This window comes from Puma concolor, chromosome A2 (genome assembly GCF_028749965.1).
Source record: "Puma concolor isolate L17-30 chromosome A2, mPumCon1.1.hap2, whole genome shotgun sequence".
NCBI classification, from domain to species: domain Eukaryota; kingdom Metazoa; phylum Chordata; class Mammalia; order Carnivora; family Felidae; genus Puma; species Puma concolor.
Window position 1 is genome coordinate 12,504,998 of NC_141668.1, and position 20,347 is coordinate 12,525,344.

Consider the following 20,347-nt stretch of genomic DNA (forward strand, 5'->3'; position numbering starts at 1 on the left):
TTTGCTTACTCCCACTGTTCCAGTAATTTCCTAGCCTCTCTGAAACTTTGTATCCCTTCCTCTCTTGAGGACGGCCCCTTTTCCCTTGGGATGCAGCCAACCAGGGTCAGCAGGCTTTTCATGCCCTTCCCTGTTGTTCAGCCAACTCCCGCCCTCCCCCTGGTGAGGTGCTTCAGCTCAACTCTTTTTGCTCTTTCCCCTCCATATCCCTCACCACTTCCCCCCAGGTCCCACTGATGCCTCCCACCACGAGGTTCCTGCGGAATCTCTCATCTCTCACTGGGCCCATATGCACTCGCACACTTGCCTTTCCAGGCACACACTTTAGATACACTGCGCCCCAAGGATTTTCAAACCTACAGAGCCCAGTGCTTAGATCTCCTTCATGCTGCCCTGAATTCTCTTAAAATCCGTGTCCGTGCTACAAAGCCTTAAATCCAACTTGGGGCCATGTAAATTCTATAATCGTGACCATCCTCCTATTCCAGTCCAATCTCTTTCTCCAGCTTTCATCCCATAATCTACATAATCCAGAAGCAACAATGCTTGCTAATGACTCTTTGGTCTCATCTGACAATAAGAAATCCCAGTGCCACTACATTTTGGGCAGTTGCCTGTGGCCAAGACAACTCAGATGGGCCCACATCTGCGTATGTAATAAAGATCATGCAGCAGAGTAACAAAGGTGCTCGGCTCTGTGTCCAGCTCGTAAGGTGGTGAGGAATGCTGTAAGGGGCTAAGGAAATGAGAATATGTGGGCTTTAGAAGATTATCTGTGGAAACAGAGATGTTGGCATACATCAGTAATAAATATGAGCGTTTATTTGGCACCTGAAAGCATATAAAATCCCGGCAGTGGGAAGTGGGAAGGTTCTATCACCCAAATACTTCCATATTTCGACCCAAGGGTAGAACTCCGCAACAAGTCTCCAAACCACCTGGCTCACCGAACAGGTATTTATTGAGCACCTGAACTACTACAGGCTGGGCACTGTGCCAGGTACCACAGGAGATAGAGGGCATCTGTCTTCAAGAGCCAACAGTATCAGTGAACAAAACACATGGAAAAATCTAGAGTATAAATACTAAACTTGTGTATATTTTAAAGGGAAATTTTGTCCCAAAACATTTATTGAAGACCTATCCTGTGCCAGGCACTGGGTACATACTGGAGAACAAAAGAGACAAGGTTTCCACCCTCAGGGAGCTTATGACCTAGTTGGGGAGACAGAAATGAAGTGAAGCAAGCAAACACATAATTATAAATTGTGCTAAGTGCAATGAGGGGATTAAACAGGATATAGTAATAAGGAAACATGGAAGATTATTTAGAGATAGAAAGGTCTTGGGAAGGTGGCATTTAGGCCACGACTTGAGAGGAGTGGAGCTCAGGAGACCCCAGAAGAGTGTCTGCGATGGTCCAGGGCAGGGAAAGAGCTCAGAATGTTTGAGAAACTGAGGAAGGGGCTGGGCTGTCACTTAGAGGGAAATCAGCATTTTGTGAGGTCCAAGCCGGGGGGGGGGGGGGGGGGGGGGTTGTTGGAGCCCTGCAGGCCAAGGTTAGGAGTTTGGACATTACTTGAGGTGTAACAGAAATTCGAGCAAGAGAGTGACCTGATCAGATTTATAAAGACCCCAAACGAAAATCTGCCATATAGAGATTAGATTGGAGGGGGCAAGAATGGAAGTACAAGAAGAGGCCTTGAAGAACAGGGAAGCTTCATATGGCACACATGATAAACAACGCATGTAACAACAGTCTCTCTAAAATGGAGACATATGGCAAGGGAAACAGGCCATATAAAATCAAAAGGGGATTTGATACTGAAACAGAAAGCAGGAACAAACTACTACATGACATCCTTGAGCAGCCAAATGATCCAATTAAGTAGTATTTTAGACAGATTTGGTGGCAGCCATGAAAGGAAGAGAGAAGAAAAGGGGAGAAACAGGAAGTAGGGAGATAACAACTAGGACGCTTTTTAAAAGGGACATTTCAGAGGAAGAAAAAGTTGATAAGGGGACAGGTTATGGAGTATGAGGAAGCATACCACTCTTATCTGCCTCTGCTAACATTCTCCGCGAGGCTCATTTCAGTAAAAAAGCTGAGAGAGAGAGAATAACCGATTAAAAGATCTTTGGAACCTCCCTGGGCAAAGATCAACGAGTTCTAGGTACAGGGCATCCAAGCTGTAGCCTCTGCCAAGAGGCTGGGTTCCTTGAGCCTCAAGGAGCCAACAGTGGAGAACACGGGCCTTCCACTGGGTGGCCCCATGGTGCCGCAAGGGGCGCACAGGTCACAACCACACACACAGTGGCACAGTGTGCGTTTAGTCCCACCTGCCCTCTTTTTTTTTATTTTTAAAAAAAATTTTTTTTTTTTCAACGTTTATTTATTTTTGGGACAGAGAGAGACAGAGCATGAACGGGGGAGGGGCAGAGAGAGAGGGAGACACAGAATCAGAAACAGGCTCCAGGCTCTGAGCCATCAGCCCAGAGCCTGACGCGGGGCCCGAACTCCCGGACCGCGAGATCGTGACCTGGCTGAAGTCGGACGCTTAACCGACTGCGCCACCCAGGCGCCCCTCCAACCTGCCCTCTTGAGGCTAAATGAAAAATGCCTCTGTTGAATCCAAACTCTCAGGCGGAGAGAAACGGGGTTGGGATATGAAAGAAAGACAAGACAGGAGATGGCCTCTGAAACATCTTAACTAATAAAAACAACTAATAAAAGCAATTACCAAAGTGCTGTCTGTAAAAGCCCTGAGGGCGGAAACCAAACACCAGCAGCGAGGCAACCCACGTGCCCTCTCCCCATCAAGACCCTGTGTTCACAACATCATCCGCCAGGCGCCTCTACAGTAGCCAGACACTCCCGGCAGCCAGGCCAGCCAGAGCCCGCTCTACATGAAGGGAGCTTCAGCAAGACCGCTGGCCTATGGTCCCTGGAGCTAGAAGACAGGGAGGAGCCGATGAGGGGCGTGGTGTGCCACAAGCCTGGGAGATTCCCAATCCCTGAGGGGGAACAGAAACCGTGCGTCCGAAGAGAAAAGGCCCGGTGGCCTCCGTGCCGACAAGGATGGCCTCACGTGGGAGGGTGTCCTGGGAACAGGTAGAGGTGCCGGCACAGGGTGCTACAGTACTCAGACATCTCCTTGCACCGGTGGAACTCTGTGCCGGGGGCATAGCCTTCACGCTCCTTGATAAGTGCGTTCACCTGGAAAGACAGGAACCAGTAGTCCAGAGTCCGAGAATCTGGGGTTTGCACAAGAGGAAGGGTAGGGAGGCTATGAAGGATGGTGCAAGGGAGGACGAGGAGGAAGGGGGAACACGGCGCAGAGGCTACTCACCGTAACAAGCATGTCGGCCACGTGCGTGTCACAAGCCCTCTCAGAGAACACTTGAGTGAGGGCCTCAATGTACCAGGAGCCCCGCTTGGTGTTCCGCATGGCAGCAGTGCCTGCAACCGGGATGGTATTAACCACACCGCGGAGGTCACGGGACACCTCACGCAGCTGGGTGTCCCAAAGTAGACTTCCGTGGTTACCTGTACCCTCCCCAGTCAGAGAGCCCAGCACGCGAAAGAGCACGTCTAAGAGGGTGCAGCCCCGGACTGTGGCTGGGGGCTCAGGATACCTCTGAGGCAGGCATAGCCGCAGATCATGTCCGAGCGCGTGGGCAGTCGGGTCTTCAGCAACTCCTTGCTGTCATCGCTCTCCTCGCACTCGGAGGACCCCGCGCGGTTCTTTCCGTCTTGCTGGTCAACCCCACGATCTGTTTCATCTGTAGCAACGGCAGACAGGACGGACAAACATGTTATTTCCTCCCATTGCTCTGGGGCCTGCCACAGGCAAGCCAAAGTTCCCTATGGCCTTGACTGGGAAGAGCCATTTCCAGCTGTTGCCTCCGACTTCTGGCTGCTGAAATTAAAAAACAAAACAACAAAACCATTACTCCCATCCCTGCCCCAGCACGCGTCCATTCCTCGGGGGAGCACCCAGAGGCCCGGCACCACGCTCAAGTATCTGCACATATGCAAGGTACAGGGTCTGAGCTCCATCCGTGCTGTGTAAATCACAGAGTGCTGATCAAATACTCCTTGTAAACAGAACTAAAAATCATATGCCCATGATTTACTTGTTCAATTAGCAATGCACCTGCCAGTCACAGTGCTTTTTATTGCAAAACACAAATACTGATAATGCAGCTTTGTATCAAAAAAACAAGTTAATAAATCAATATGATTACATGTAGGCTATGTAAAAACCATCTCAAATCTATGTTATGAAACTGAACATGCTCAGTTTCCAAGGTATTTTGGTATTTTTAATTTCATAAGCCAAATTGTAGCAGGTATCCAAGATCTGAGAGAAATTTATAAAAGGAAAAACTTAAAATTGCAGTAATTTGACTATTTTCTTCTAGATAATTGAAAAAGAACACCATTATTCAATTTTAGCAGTTCCTCAACATACCCTGAGTATATCCAACCTCCTGATGCAGGCCTCCTCTGTGCCCAGACATAGTCTTATTTGGATGTTGCACTTTTATTTTGGAGGAGGGTGGGGTGAGGTCAGTAGCAGAGACAGAGACCGAGGACACCCAGCTCAACACACTTAAGCTAAGAGAGTATGCTCCTTTCCAGTACTTTCTGTTCCATGCAACACTCAAGAGCCTAAAAGGCAAGTGAAGCTTGAAGAACTATGGTGAAATGACCAAAATTCACTGATCCCACAAACAGTTATCGAACAACTGCCATGTGCCAGGTACTGCTTTGCATTAAGCCCGAGGGATGTAGTGAAGGAGAGTCTCCTGCCCTTATGGAGCTCACATTCCACTTTGGGAGCCGGTCAACTGGGGAAGGGAGAGTAATTTCACAGCCATCAATTACACGAACTAAGTGCAGGAGAAGACAGGTGAGCTCAAATCTTCAAAGGTCATCTCTTGAAGGATTTACTCTGAGAGAGAAGGTTCGGATTACCCTAGGAAAGAGCAATTTCTCCCTATCCAGCTCTGATCCTGTACACAGATCTCTGAATATAGGAGGAGAAAATGATCACGAGTATCTTCATTTCACTTTGCCAGTAATACCTCCTAAAGGAAATAGGCCAAGCTAAATGTGTTCCCTCAAGAAAAAAGAAGCTTCTTTCCTCCCTTGGTGTCTCAGATCTATTAATCAATAAGTGTTATTGCTTCTTCCAATAACACAATATCCCATCTGTTTTCTGTATTATTGCTGTTTTTTTAAGGAGATTAATTTTCATCCCTTCATTCAATATTTATTAAGTACTACCATATATCAGGCAGTGCTCTGGGGCTGGGCATCCAGCTGAACAGACACTAAGTTCCTGTCCTCACATACTCTTTCCTCAGTGCAGTTCCCTAGCACGGTAATCGTCCTGGAAAAGAATTCATCACATTATTTAAGCTACCAACAGCTCCACACAATGATCTGCTGAAGTCCAAAATCTGTTTGACTAAAGATTTATCATCAGTGGCCTACCTTATCTTACTACACACCCACATAGATACCCAGTCTCTAAATCAGATCCGGGCAGACTTCCAGCCCAGCACAACATCTGGGGAAGAGTGGGGGCTGTCCTTTTTTAGTCCTGGTGTGCTTGTGGTCTTGTATTCCTGTTTCGTCTGGAAGCCCCTATTTACTACTCCACACCTATGCAGATTTTATCATTTTGGGTCCAAATTAAGCCTTACTAAATTAAGTCTCTACCAAATGTGTTCAAACTAAGCCAACTTAAAACGATCTATTCCCTACTGCTTACTCCTTCACACATATGGTTTGCATCTCACTAATTTCACCCTTGCTTGAGGCCTCTGAATTATTCTCAAGCTACTTCACATACATTTGCTTTCTCTTTCTAGTCATCGGTAGGCTATTTAGAGAGACACCACATTTTTTCTTCTTTTTTTTTTAAAGAGGAGCAGTTAGAGAGCCCACACATTTTCTTTTGCCTTTGTGACAGTGCCTAGTGTAGTCACGTTGTAGAACCTTAATAAAATTATCTCCTTTGGTGATATTATGACATTATTAACAGTATTAACCACTTACATCTGTTGAATACACAACAGATAAAAAAAATTATTTGTATGTTAGGACACAGTGACCTTTAAGCCAAACTATAAGCCCCTTGAGGCCACTAACCATGTAATAATGGTCATGGCTGGCATTTTCTGTGGATTTACTATGAGCCAGGTCCTGTGCTAAGTAAGCCCTTCAAGTGTATGATTCTATTCAATGATCACAACAACCTTACGAAGTAGGTCTGATCATTGTCTACATTTTGTATGCAGGAAACTAAGGTGGAGAGACATCAAGTAACTTCTCTAACTTGACAGAACTGGTCAGTGGTAAAGTCAAAATGTGACTCCAAAGTTAGAGTTGCCCTCCAGGATGAAGAGTATGCCCGCATGTCTTCGGAGCCTAGTCCTGGAGTCCTGGCTGCAGGCGAGAAAGAAGAGGGACAGAAGTGTCTCAGGGACAAGTAAGAGACAAAGCCCGACCTGGGGCTTCTGCACTGCAACCCTGCCCGGTACAAGGATGATGAAGAGGCAACGATGGAGCGCAGGTGAAAAGACGAGAGGGGAAGAGGGATGCAGGAAGGAAAAGAGGAAGTGAAAGAGAGACAGAAGAGACAGAAGTGCCTCAACTGCAGTGAGTAACAAAAGAAAGCGCAGCAGAGTTAATAGTGCAGAGGTGACAGAGTTCTCACGAAGGAAGGCAAGGCACTGAGAAAGAGTCTTGAGAAGAGGGTATGGTGGTGCACAGAGAGCTGACCAACCTGAGAGCCATGGGCTGCCCAAGTCCCAGCACACCCCATGCATCGGGAGACACTTACAGAGCAAGAGAGGCGGTGGCAGCAGTGAACAGAAGGAGGTGCCCAAGGGATCCGATAGCACCTGAGAGGAGCAAACAGGAAAGTGAGAGCTGGTGGGAGGCTGCCCAGGAGCCACCACCCGGGTGCTGGTCTGCCAGGGCACTCACCTCCACGGCAGGCCTGGATGAAGAACATTTTCGGCTTGTTCTGTAGGTTTGGGCAACTAGCGTTGTCAAAGAGCCGAAAAACCTCTTGAAGCTGCCAGAAAGGAAGGAAAAAGAAGGGAGGTTAAGTAGTCCGCAGGGCCTCCTGAGTCCTGTATTGGCCACAGCAGCCATTACAGGAGAGATGGCTAGGCAGGAGGGGAAGTCACCGAGCTTGGACAGCTGTTGGACACGAGATGACACACACCTGAAGCAGTTTGCCATCCACACCGTAGATGCCTCCCTCCACGCCATGAGAGAGGAGCGCCACTATGCAGGAGTCAGTGACACGGTGGGCAGGTAACTGGGCAAAATTCTGAAGTTTCTCTTGCATTTCCTGCAGGAAAAATACCTTTTGGTTAGTGTCGTTCACTGTAATCTGCGCCAATATCATCTTTCTTTGGTGTCTGAACCCCTGAGCTATTAGAAGACCTGATGCGTTCTGGGGCGCCTGGGTGGCGCAGTCGGTTAAGCGTCCGACTTCAGCCAGGTCACGATCTCGCGGTCCGTGAGTTCAAGCCCTGCGTCGGGCTCTGGGCTGATGGCTCAGAGCCTGGAGCCTGTTTCCGATTCTGTGTCTCGCTCTCTCTCTCTCTCTCTCTGCCCCTCCCCCGTTCATGCTCTGTCTCTCTCTGTCCCAAAAATAAAAATAAACGTTGAAAAAAAAAAAAAAGAAGACCTGATGCGTTCTATATATTATGTGGCTAACGATAACAGATGTCAGAGACCCTATGAGAGGCTAAAAAAAAGCTATGGACTCATCACAAAAATGCATGACTTCAGACACAGAATTCTGAATATAATTTCACAAAATTCAGACTCACTGAGATATGTTAAGAACTCCTGGACTAGGGGCGCCTGGGTGGCTCAGTCGGTTAAGCGTCCGACTTCGGCTCAGGGCATGATCTCGCGGTCCGGGAGTTCGAGCCCCGCGTCGGGCTCTGTGCTGACAGCTCAGAGCCTGGAGCCTGTTTCAGATTCTGTGTCTCCCTCTCTCTGACCCTCCCCCGTTCATGCTCTGTCTCTCTCTGTCTCAAAAATAAATAAACATTAAAAAAAATTAAAAAAAAAAAAAAAAGAACTCCTGGACTAAAGCAAGTTACTAATGAAGCTAATCATGAGATAGTTAACTTTATCCACTCCCCAGTCATCAACCAAATCTTCTAGCAAATGCCCTTGTATAAAAATGACACAAGGAGGACCACCAGGTGACTTATGAGTGAATCAAATATTTACCCAGCCATAAGGAAATAAGCTGTTCTCACTAAGGGCTAACGGGATCATGACAATAGAGAATACTAGCACTTTTATGCTATTTTCTGTCTGAGATTTTAAGTTCCCAGAAACAATGATGATATCTGTACAAAATGCTCACTTCAGGGAAGAGTGTGCTGTAAATGTAATTAAGCACAGGGCCATGGCTACATACATGGGCTACAGGATCAGACAGACCTAGCTTTGATCCCTGAGTTCATAAATTAGAATCAATTATTTCGTCCCTCAAAGCTCTAATACTCATTTTGTAAGAGGGTAATTAAGAGTAAATTTTTTCCAAGTTTGTATAAAGATTACATGATATACTGCATAGAAAGGATTTAGAATTATGACTGGCACCTACTGCAGAGATCTGCCATTATTATAATGTGCATATCTTACAAAGAGTAGCGATGTCATTTTCTCAAAGAAACCTACTACTGGTCAACCTTGTAGTCCAACTTAAGAACCTTATTTGTCATGCACCAGGTTGCCACATGTGAGTATCACTCTACCTTAAACACTTGGCCCATCCAATGGCAAGCTATACAAAATAGTTTAATAATCCAATTTAAACTATTAAATCTAGGTCTCCCTCTACAACTAGAGAAGTCTGAATGGTCCCTCCTATTTGAGATGAGCAGGGAGAAAGCAAGTTCATTTTGACTATGAATTTTAATATCATGAAAACGAATACGCTATCTAGGCACATTAGTTACCATGTACAGCCCCCAATAAAAAGCACACTTGTATAATATATTTCTTAAAAGTTCTGGAAAGTTGTAAGAAAGGCAAAGTCTTGGGTCCTAGCAAACTCCAGGTGATTCTGACATGCTAAAGTTTGAGAACTACTAATCTATTTGTTCAGAATACTTCCGTTTGCAGATAATGGAGACAATTATACAAAAGCCTTGAAAGGCTGCAACTTAAACTGGATATGAAGAACTTGGCTTTATTGAAAAGTATGTTCATTTTCTGGGCAAAGAGAAGCCAATCATAATATTGCAAATCTTACGGTAATAAAAAGATATCCAAAATTCATTTATTTCTAGAATATATAATCTTAAGAGAATACATGAGTATGAATGTTCTTCTTGAGTTGACCATAATAGAATTGTAACATAGAGTAGTTGAAGTTCATCTTGCTGGAAGAAGGCTGTAAAAATGTATGTTTGGCACCTACTTAAGAGCATTTTGAACTTAAGTGAGACTATTAGGTCAGTAAATAGTGGACAACAGAGCCCAAAGTAAAAACACACACACTTAGTAATTGAATTTAATAGTACTAAATGGATAAATGGGGGTTATATCATTTGGGTAAAATTTTCTGAAAGCAGCAAAGCTTAAAATAGGATCTCTAGATTTATTCCTGATAAAATTACAGTACTTCTAAAAATAGCAGAGTTCTTAACCAGAGGTTGGGGGACACAAGAGAATAACCTATAAACCCCCTGAAATGATACGCAAAACTTTACGGCTAGCTGCATTTTCCAGGAATGAGCCATAGCATGTCCTTACATTTTCAAAGCAGTCTGTGACCCAAATGTAAGTTAAAAATCAATACCACATGGCGGGGGGGTGGGGTGGGGGTGCCTGGGTGGCTCAGCCGGTTGAGCGTCTGACTTCGGCTCAGGTCATGATCTCACAGTTCGTGAGTTCGAGCCCTGTGTTGGGCTCTGTGCTGACAGCTCAGAGCCTGAAGTCTGCTTCAGATTCTGTGTCTCCCTCTCTCTCTGCCCCATACCCACTCATGCTCTGTCTCTGTCTTAAAAATAAATAAAACGCTACAAAAAATTTTTAAAAAATAAATACCACGTGGTAAAAGGAAATCTGCCACTTTAAAATGTATCTCATTTCCTTGGGGTGCCTGGGTGGCTCAGTCGGTTGAGCGACCGACTTTGGCTCAGGTCATGATCTCACAGTTTGTGAGTTCGAGCCCCGCGTCAGACTCTGTGCTGACAGCTCAGAGTCTGGAACCTGCTTCTGATTCTGTGTCTCCCTCTCTCTCTGCCCTTCCCCCATTCATGCTCTGTCTCTCTCTGTCTCAGAAATAAATAAACATTAAAAAAAAAAAATTAAAAAAAATAAAAATAAAATGTATCTCATTTCCTAATATACGATAACTGTTAATTCTAGAACTAGTAGCCTCATGGGAGGTGCAGTGACAGAAAACTTTGATGACCAGGAGGAAAACTGAAAACCTCCACGAGCAGTGAGAATACCAGTGTATTGTCCAGCACCGTGTAGTGGAGAGGATTCTCTAAGACTACACTATTTCAAATTTTTAAATGCAATTATTTCTAAAGTCAAAAAGGTATAATAGGGAGAAAAAAAGATCTTAATTTTTTTTGGTTCTCTTTGCTTGCCAAATAATTACATGAGAAAAGAGTTGAGTCTCTTGAGAAGTCCTACCAGGAAGAAAATATTCTGTGCAGATGCCCAAAGAACCAAATTATCACAACCACTGTAACTACCTGGTTTTAACTGTACTGAGAGTTTGATTGATTGGCCACTGTTGGAAACTGACTGTGCAACGTCCTCCTCATGTTTCTGAGTCTCCAGAGCTAAGGACCAGGCTACAGGGAGGGCTATCCCCCAAGGTTTAGTTCTATGCCTTTTGGTCTTCTGACTCTAACCTCCTTCTCAAAGATTTCATATTCTTATCACTTAAAGTATTTCTCCTGCACAGGTAATGCCCAAATGTTTGGTCCTGATTTCTCTGAGACCCTCAAATCCTTACTTAATTTTTCTTTTTCTATATGCAGTCATTTAACCACCAAGCACAAACAGTACAATCATGCCATTATGCTATTTTCCACACACATTCTTTCCCTCTTGGTCTACTATTCTGTCCAGGATCCCAACATCTTGTACTCCCATTATATTAACTCCAAACTGGATTCCCTGCCACTTGTCTCCACTTCACTCTTCCCAATGGTAGCCCGAATCATCACTGTGAATGTATCACCTTTCTGTTAAAAAAATTACTAACGGTTTTGTAAAACAAGGAAGTTCAAGGGCCTGGGATTCTAGTCCCTTTATCTCCAATCTTATTTTTGGCACTTTTTTGCCATGGCACATTTGCTTTACCCATTATTTCCCTAACATCACAGACACATTTCTATCTATAGGCTATTCTCCCTGCCTAGGACCCCTCCCCCACTCCTCTGTGCTTCAGGGGCTTCTATCTTTCAAGGCCAGCTCAAGTCTCACACAATCCATTTATCTTTCTGACCACATCTACTGAGGGGATGGTTTCTTTATCTTAACTACTGTAGAAGACTTGTCTACTCTTGCTTGGTCCTTAAGAATATAAGGGAAGTACTTCTTTTTTTGCTGATGTCAAGACTACCTCATCTGAGGTCCTGTGAACTCAAGAATCATTAAAAAAAAATTTCTAGTAAATTTATAGAAGCAAACATAGTTCCGCCTCAGCCATTGTAAAGTGTTCAAAATTAATTAATATTTATTTATTTTTATTTTTTTAAAAGTCGGCTCCATGGCCAGTGTGGAGCCCACCGTGGGGCTTGAACTCACAACCCTGTGATCTGGACACGAACTGAGATCAAGAGTAGGATGCTTAACCAACTGAGCCACCCACGTGCCTCTGATTAATTTTTAAAGTAAGTTCTATGCCCAACGTGGGGCTTGAACTTACAACACCAAGATCAAGAATCATATGCTTTCCCAACTGAGCCAGCCAGGAGCCCCTAGGACAATGTAACCAGAGAATTAGAATCTAATAGGTACTTGAATCTACATCAGTTTTAGCATAAATGGGAATGGTATTTGTGAAGTGGGTTCATGGGTACACCAAATCTGCTGAATGCCTCTGAAAAACAGTAGTATATAGCTGACTTGGTGACTCAGGACTGTTGTTATTTATTTATTTATTTATTTATTTATTTTTTAAGTTTATTTTGAGAGACAAAGAACAAGCTGGGGAGGGGCAGAGAGGGGGAGACAGATGATCGGAAGTGGGCTCAGTGCTGACAGCAGAGCCTGACGTGGGGCTCAAACTCACAAACCATGAGATCATGGCCTGAGCCAAAGTCAGATGCTTAACTGAGTCACCCAGGCACCCCAGCACTGTATTTTTAATTATCAAGCATATAAAATCCCTTATCAACTGCATACAATTTGGAAAACTATGACATAATAACTTCCTAGTAAAAGGAATGGCTAGAGGGGCACCTGGATGGCTCAGTCGGTTAAGCATCTGACCCTTGATTTTGGCTCAGGTCATGATCTCATGGTTCATGAGTTCGAACACCTCCTTGGGCTCTGTGCTGAACAGCATGGAGCCTGCTTGGGATTCTTTCTCTCCCCTCTGTTCCTCCCCTACATGTGCATGTGCTCTCTCTCTCTCAGAATATTTAAAAAAGAAAAAAAAAAAAAAAAAAGACTAGACCAAAAGCTCTAGAGAAACATAAATAAACATTCATTTTGTTAAGTGGTCTTCTAAGTGGTCTCTTGGTAGGAATTACGGCTGATGTCCTACCCTCATTCCCTTCACGCTCAGTAGACCTCTTAGGAAAGCATATAACCTACTTGATCAAGAGTCACAGCCTCTACTGACAGCCAGCTAGGTGCCCCGAGCATATAACCTACTTGAGTATCACTTGATTACTACAGAAGCTGTTCCAGCCATGGCTTTGAAGCATGGATGGGTTTACTTCTCTGCATGGGCTATTATTGCAAAGGTGGTGAAAAGAGCAGGTAAATAACAACACTCAGGTATCTACTGTTGAAACTGCCCTTACCAAAAGTACAGCATGTATACAATCATTCTCATAGAAGATAGCTGAGAAACAGAAATGAAGACCACAGACAATGCTGAAGACAAAACAAAGATTTCCTATCTCAACAAGTCAAAGTGAATTTCCTAGAAACTCTGATTTTACCACTGATGTTCCCAAAAGCAAATTTGAGAAAGTACTATTATTCTGGAATCAAAATGAAGAATTAGGGGTGGAAAGATGGGTTAAATAGGTGATGGGGATTAAGGAGTGCACTTGTCATGATGAGCACAGGGTGATGTATGAAGTATTGAATTACTATATTGTATACATGCAACTAACATAACACTGTATGTTAACTAACTGGAATTAAAATAAAAACTTAAAAAGAGCAAAAGGATGGAAAGGGGAAAAAAAAGGGAAGATTAATATCTATTTACCAATAGGCTATCATCAATTCCAGAAGAGAAATACCTAAAGGTAACTAAGTCAGCAGTACGGCTCAGTAATTGGGGTTAACAGGGAAACAGGGAATAGCACACAATGAAAATGCTTGCGATTTGTAGGAATCTAGTCCGGAAGTAATCTACTCTAAGATCTGTCTTGTGGTCACACAACTGGTAAGGGTAAGGAATTTTTCCATGTTAATTCATGGAAACTGCCAAGGACAGTTCTAGCAAACTTCCACTTGCAAGAATTTTATCTGCCAAGGTAATCTTTTCAACAATAACTGGACTTGTAAGCAACAATATCAACCAAGAAGTATATGTCCTGTGTCATCATGGCTTAGAAGTATCTTTCCTGATTGGCTGGGAGAATCTCAGTGTCTCCTCACATCCTGAGTGACTGCGAACCAAGTTTCTGAACATGGAAGAGTAAGAACCCAAACTGGGACTGGTATTGCTCAGGAGAGCACAGTGACCCTAAGCTTAACACTGGAGCTGCTGGCTGGCCTGAATTCTTTTTTTTTTTTTTTTTTTTTTTTAAACTAGCTTGCAAGGCAAGACACAGACCAGAATGAGTAAAAAGGTACAAAGGAAAATAGAACTTGAGGGGCACCTGGGTGGCTCAGTCAGTTTAGTGTCCGACTTCGGCTCAGGTCACGATCTCACGGCTCATGAGTTTGAGACCTGCACTGGGTTCTGTGCTGACAGCTCAGAGCCTGGAGCCTGCTTTGGATTCTGCATCTCCCTCTCTCTCAAAAATAAACATAAAAAAAAAATTAAAAAAAAAAAAACCAAAAACAACAAAAAACCCACCATAATTTGAGTAACCCCTGAGTAACATCTATCCAGCGGGTAGAAGAGCAGTGAATGTTCCTGGCCCCAAAGTGTTGCCCAGCCCTCCAATGCACACATTAGATGTACCTGTGCAGTCTGGTCAAGTAGAACATGGACTTTGTAGCCTAAGAGCTTGAAAAGGGTGACAAGAGTGCTGTGGTCCACATCCCCTCCAGAGCGAAATTCCAGGTCTTTCTCTCCAGTGAAGTGTACATTGCTCAGCACCAAGGCCAGGCCACGAGGCCGAGACTGCAACCTATAGGCCTGGGGCAGGATGGGGGTGTGGGGGAGGCCAATTAGAGCTTCTTATGGACACAAACTATGTCTCCCCAACTAAAAAATTCGACACATTTCAAGAAAACAAAGCCATCCTATTTTCGTTAACCCCACCAGGTCAATACAGAGGAATGCCCAGAGAAGATAACCAATCCGTAATGCCTTTCTGACTAATAAAGCAGGAAGGAGATATATACACAATCTAAGTTCAGATGCCTAGGAAGGGTCTCCCATTTCCCAACTCTTCCTCTTGCATTCTGCATGACTCACCAGCTGGTAGTGTGTTTGATAAAACTCGGGAGTGCAAGGCTTCACCTGAAGGCAGGGAGGACCATCTCCATTGTCTAGGGAGTGTTCCACAGCATCTGTGGCACAGAGAGCCAAAAACACTAGTATACAATCTGTGTCAATCCTAGTACTTCATTGTAACTTAAGGCACCCTGTTGAACTGGGGTTTTAATAATTAGCGATTCTGCTCACTCCCCAAAACTGTCAAATCCAGGAGGGCAGAGACCCTATGTGCTTTTGCTCACTGCTGGATTACCCTCCCACATACCGTACTGAAAGGGGTATCTGACAAAAGCCTTGTTCTAATCAATAGGCTACTCAGTCAGCAGGCTAGTGGCCCAAAATGTAGTCTTTGCTCATTCTAAAGTAGCGGCTTTAAAGAGCCAGGCCACTCGGGTAGGAACTTCCTACCTATACCTGAGCTAAGGGCTAAATACTGTGGAAAAATCATCTGTGATGGAAGGAAGCAGGCCCAACCAATACTCCATCTAAACTTTCCTGCTAGACCCTAACAAATTCACTGAGGAAACTGTTCCCAGTATGAATATAAATAGGAATCGTGCTAGGGCAAAGTCAGATACCAGTCAAGAAACAAGTCAATCTGTGGGACGTGTTATGCCATCGATTCTCACCTGGAGACAGGCGGAGTTGCTTGTGAGGGGGACAGGACTCACACATTGGGAAGGGGAGACTCCAGTCGTTGTCACAGCTCAACTGTAAGAAACCAGGACCCATCATACCAGGTCTTAAGGAGATGATCCAGTCTGAATAAAACCTTTATCTAGTCTCCCCAGCCCCATCTCAAAAATTCCTTTCCCACCAAACGAATCCTTCTCAACACACCACATGTCTAGGGCTCCATACCGGTGGGATTGCATGCTGAAGATCAGAGAGGGTAGTGAGCAACAGATCCTCCAGATGACCCTGCTTGGTCTCCCTCAGGGCCACACAGAAGGCATTAAAAGCCTGGGGACCCCTCTTGGGCAGCAAGTTGAGAAGTTCCACATTTTGGCTGAAACTGCCCACTTTGGCCTAAGATAAAAAAAAAAACAACAACATGAAATCATATTTACTTATCCAGCTATAATTTTCTCTCTCCAGACGACCTTCCTAGTAATCTCAAGAATCCTTTTACAGGAAAAATACATGTATGGGGGGAAGTCTTTCCTATTATTCTTAAATTATATGTCTTTTCTGTTTAAGGCTTTAGGGTAGAAGGGCATTTTCATTTCCTTAGGAAGGCTCTACATCCTTGCCATACTTTGTCATACTCCCACGACCAATTTATTTATTTGGCGTTTCTCTTTTGCTTCCAAATACCTGAATGTGCTCCCTCATTTCCAAGGTGATGATGTCCTTCTCTAGGAGGTGTTCTAACAGTTCACTCAGCAAAAGTTGTTTGGCCAGTACCACTCGGTTCTTTTTTAGTGCTTCCTGATGGTCAGGATGCATGCCACACACTCCCAGTATCCTACAGATTTAAGGCAGAGGGAAAGGCTGTCAGGTATAAGATTTGGCACAGAAGAGTAGAATGGAACAGTTGTGGGTAGACAGAACACAAAGAATGGGACTGCAATAACCAATATTAAGCATATTTTATTGAATCTGGTTAAAATCAAAGCAGTATTCAGCAGTAACACACTGGTCATAAAGAAATAACGTATAATTTTTTATGGAGTATGTTAAACTGAGACCATCCTCTGAGATGAATTAGTGCGTCTAGGGGAGGAAAATACCTACCTTGAAAAAATGATACACACAGAAGCACACATATTTATGAGAAGAAATATTCCTCTGACACACCAATTTCAATTAAGAGATTATTCCAGGGGGCCTGGGTGGCTCAGTTGGTTAAGTGTCCGACTTTGGTGGCTCAGGTCATGATCTCGCGGTTTGTGGGTTGGAGCCCCGCATCGGGTTCTGGGCTGACAGCTTTGAGCCTGGAGCCTGCTTCCCCACTCTGTGTGTCTGTCTGTCTCTCTCTCTGCCCCTCCCCCACTCGTGCTCTGTCCCTCTCTCTCAAAAATAAAGACATTAAAAAAATAAAAAAAAAAAAATTAAAAGATTACTCCAGAAAACCTTTTGCATTATTTATCTAGGCTGCTATAAATGATATGTTTAAAATGATCCCAGGTGAGGAATAAAATAATTTAATACAATGGCAAAAGTTCAAGCCAATCGCTGGCTTTAACACGAAATAAATGGGGCGCCTGGGTGGCGCAGTCGGTTGAGCGTCCGACTTCAGCCAGGTCACGATCTCGCGGTCCGTGAGTTCGAGCCCCGCGTCGGGCTCTGGGCTGATGGCTTGGAGCCTGGAGCCTGTTTCCGATTCTGTGTCTCCCTCTCTCTCTGCCCCTCCCCCGTTCATGCTCTGTCTCTCTCTGTCCCAAAAATAAATAAACGTTGAAAAAAAAAAATTAACACGAAATAAATGAGATAGGTGTACACACACGCACGTACTCTCTATCCCACTTATACCTATGGTTTTTAAAACTTAAGTTCCTGTGACAAAATGATGCTAGAAATAAGAACTAGGTAAGTAGAAAGTATGACAGAAAGTCACAGTAAATACAGACGACAAACAGAATCAACATAACTTGAGATCACTTTATTTTTTTTATTTTTTTAAATTTTTTTTTTCAACGTTTATTTATTTTTGGGACAGAGAGAGACAGAGCATGAACGGGGGAGGGGCAGAGAGAGAGGGAGACACAGAATCGGAAACAGGCTCCAGGCTCTGAGCCATCAGCCCAGAGCCTGACGCGGGGCTCGAACTCACGGACCGCGAGATCGTGACCTGGCTGAAGTCGGACGCCTAACCGACTGCGCCACCCAGGCGCCCCGAGATCACTTTAAAGAGTTAAAACATAAAGGCTAAATTCTTTTGGTAATTTAATAGAGATGGCTATTTCAAGGATTCTTGGTTTTGCTATTGGTTTGGAAAGAGACCAGCTTCTGTTTATGAATTTTAAAATTCCCATTTCCAATATATATCATCTCTGTGCCTAGTTTACATAAACCCAGAGCTCACCAGCCTGCTTAGTTCCCAAGAAGATGACAACAGTAAGGGTCTGACGGCGGGAAAAGGATGAGATAACAGCTTCAGTTTATAACTTTAAAGCCTATTTAAAGATGCATACTGATTTCAAAGATATTAAAATGTGGGGGAGGGGGGATGAGGAATTTGCATCTTAGAATCAGTTAAATACCATGCATTTATAGGATGCCCTTGGCTTAACTCCAGGTTAGAGATATATAGAGGAAGGAAAAGCAGAGTCCTGGAAGAGCTGAGAGACCCAAGAGGAGGATGGCATGTGGACCTTAAGGCAGAGGAAGTGGTCAGCAAAACATTCCCAAGATTGGAAGCAGCCAACTTCGGTTAAGTTTAGGGTTTGGGACAGTGATGTTTGAAACTCCATTTAAGCTTCGGGTTTCTGTTTATTAGAAATACTCCCATGACCCCAAACCTTCAGTAGAAACCTGCTACAATAGATCTGGAGAAATCAAAAACCTTATTTAAGAAATCACCTTAGGGGCGCCCGGCTGGCTCAGTCGGCAGAGTGAGCAACTCTTGATCCCGGGTTTGTGAGTTTGAGCCCCACGTTGGGTGCAGAGATTAGTTTTAAAAAAAAAAAAAAAAAAAAAAAAAGTGGGGCACCTGGATGGCTCAGTTGGTTAAGTGTCTGACTCTTGATATTGGCCCAGTCATGATCTCAGAGTCAGCTGTGGAATTGAGCCCCGTGTCCGGCTGAGCCGGCAGTGTGGAGCCTGCTTGGGATTCTCTCCCTGCCCTTCCTGTGCTCTCTCTCTTGAAATAAATAAACTTTAAAAAAATTAAAATAAAAAAATCTTTAGGGTGACTGAGTGACTCAGTTGAGTGTCTGACTCTTGATTTCGGGTTGGGTCATGATCCCAGGGTCATGGGATCAAGCCCTGCATGGGGCTTTGTGATGAGCGTGGAGCCTGCTTGAGATGCTCTCTCTCCCTCTGCACCTCTCCCCTGCTTGTGCTTGTTCTCCCTTAAATAATAAATTAATTAATGAGTGAATAAATAGACATCTAAAAAATACATATATAAAAGAATCACCTTAGAAAACACCAAGCCAGTAACAATGATGGCGTATATGAAACTCCGGTAAAAATAAATGTTATCAGGCCAACTGCAAGACAACATCACAGCTGGAGATGCTGGGTATTTCCTTAAGATACCTATCATTGGTGAAGCAGGTTTCCTCAAGTTTCTTCCCTTAGTTTACCAGCAGCATTTCAAACTTTCTCCTCCCTTGGTTTCCTATACTTTCTCTCCAGTCCCTCTCTCCGCCAACTGTTCCTGTTCCTTCACAAGATCTGTAGCCTGCCCTTGAATGTTAACATTCCATTAGGAACCCCCTCAAAGAGCCTCTCCCTATTCAATCTCACCCATACTCACAATTCACTAACTGACTCACATTTCTTAACTCTTTCAAGTTCTAGACTTAAATTGTCAATCAGTAACTCATTAGGTTTAATCAGAAGCATTATCCATTCTCCACACACCTGCTGCTTTCTGCATTCCACTTTAGGCCAAAGTCTCAATTGTGGACTTCCCCAAAGTAATCATAATCATCTAGAACTCCAGGCCACAGATGGAAGGGGAGGAGGAAAAGGAGAAAAGGACACAAAAAGGAATTCCTAAGTCTGGATTCTGTGTTTTTCTGCAGGTTCTGGCTCCAAAGCCCGAAGTTAATCTTCTGGGTCTGGACCACGAGGCATTAAAATGTTATCCAGGGTGATGCCTGCCATGAAATGATATAACTGGGGCAGAAGCGGAGACACACTGGGAGTCTCGGAACCACCTCGTCCTTTCAAAGCACTCAACCCCGAAAGCCCGTGTCGACTGCTTTGAAAACCTGATCACTGTACCCAAAGCAATACGTGTCATGATACAGTCAATCCAAATCAAATGCACATCAGGGAGAACTGCGAGGTCTGCAGATGTCATCCGCTTTTAAGGGGGCAAAGTTCCTCATATAGGAGTAGAGGGAAAGAAAGGATGGAGAATCTTTAAGAGAAGCCGAGATTCAGCAGTACCGGAGAGCTCCTCATGTCCAGAGACCCCTGGGGTTGGTCAAAGCAGGCTGGGGCAGTCGGCTCACGAGGGACAGGGCCGAGAGGAAGCCCGCCGCTCGCGCGCCCCTCGGGGACTCGCCTGGCCTCCCACCCTTGGCTGCACGGGGGATCCGAGGGGAGGAGGCGCCAGGGCCATGATCCGTATTCCCTTCCCTGGGCCCAACTAAGGACCTGTGCGACCCTCCCTCACTCACCTGCGCCCTCTGTCAGCGGCCATTACCTCCTTTCGGTGCAGACAGGGCCGAGAGGCCGCGCTCGGCGCCGCCATTTACCGCTTTTCCCGGGCTGTGCGCGTACCGCCCACATCCAAACAAACGGAAAACCCTCACGCCCTCAGCATCCCTCCCCCCCGTCCGCCGGCG

The 20,347-nt window shown here is 44.7% G+C and overlaps 1 protein-coding gene across 3 annotated transcripts; it reads right to left on the minus strand.

Annotated features, from left to right (window-relative positions):
* Nucleotides 1-800: 800 nt before the first annotated feature.
* On the minus strand, nt 801-20,346 carry CASP2 (caspase 2). 3 transcript variants are annotated; one of them, XM_025929263.2, is made up of 12 exons: nt 20,180-20,345; nt 16,197-16,347; nt 15,741-15,908; nt 15,509-15,590; nt 14,859-14,953; nt 14,400-14,576; nt 7,248-7,376; nt 7,004-7,094; nt 3,637-3,783; nt 3,351-3,460; nt 2,593-3,217; nt 801-2,340 (listed from the first exon to the last, which is right to left on the minus strand). In XM_025929263.2, exons 1-11 carry the CDS (start codon nt 20,251-20,253, stop codon nt 3,086-3,088), a joined length of 1,356 nt encoding a protein of 451 aa, XP_025785048.1. In that variant the 5' UTR covers nt 20,254-20,345; the 3' UTR covers nt 801-2,340; nt 2,593-3,085. The 3 variants fall into 3 exon arrangements, with proteins under 3 accessions (XP_025785048.1, XP_086544155.1, XP_025785049.2); XM_086688029.1 differs by lacking the exon at nt 14,400-14,576 and having other exon boundaries at nt 20,180-20,346; XM_025929264.2 differs by lacking the exons at nt 801-2,340; nt 2,593-3,217; nt 3,351-3,460; nt 3,637-3,783 and adding an exon at nt 6,839-6,918 and having other exon boundaries at nt 20,180-20,344.
* Between the last annotated feature and the right edge of the window lies 1 nt (nt 20,347).

Excerpts from the sequence above, each read along its gene's own strand:
- CASP2 (XM_025929263.2), bottom strand. The coding sequence starts at position 20,253 with ATGGCGGCGCCGAGCGCGGCCTCTCGGCCCTGTCTGCACCGAAAGGAG. Across the intron at positions 15,909-16,196 it reads AAATGAGGGAGCACATTCAG|GCCAAAGTGGGCAGTTTCAG; the intron begins GTATTTGGAAGC and ends TTTTTATCTTAG. Across the intron at positions 14,577-14,858 it reads ATCAAACACACTACCAGCTG|GCCTATAGGTTGCAGTCTCG; the intron begins GTGAGTCATGCA and ends ATCCTGCCCCAG.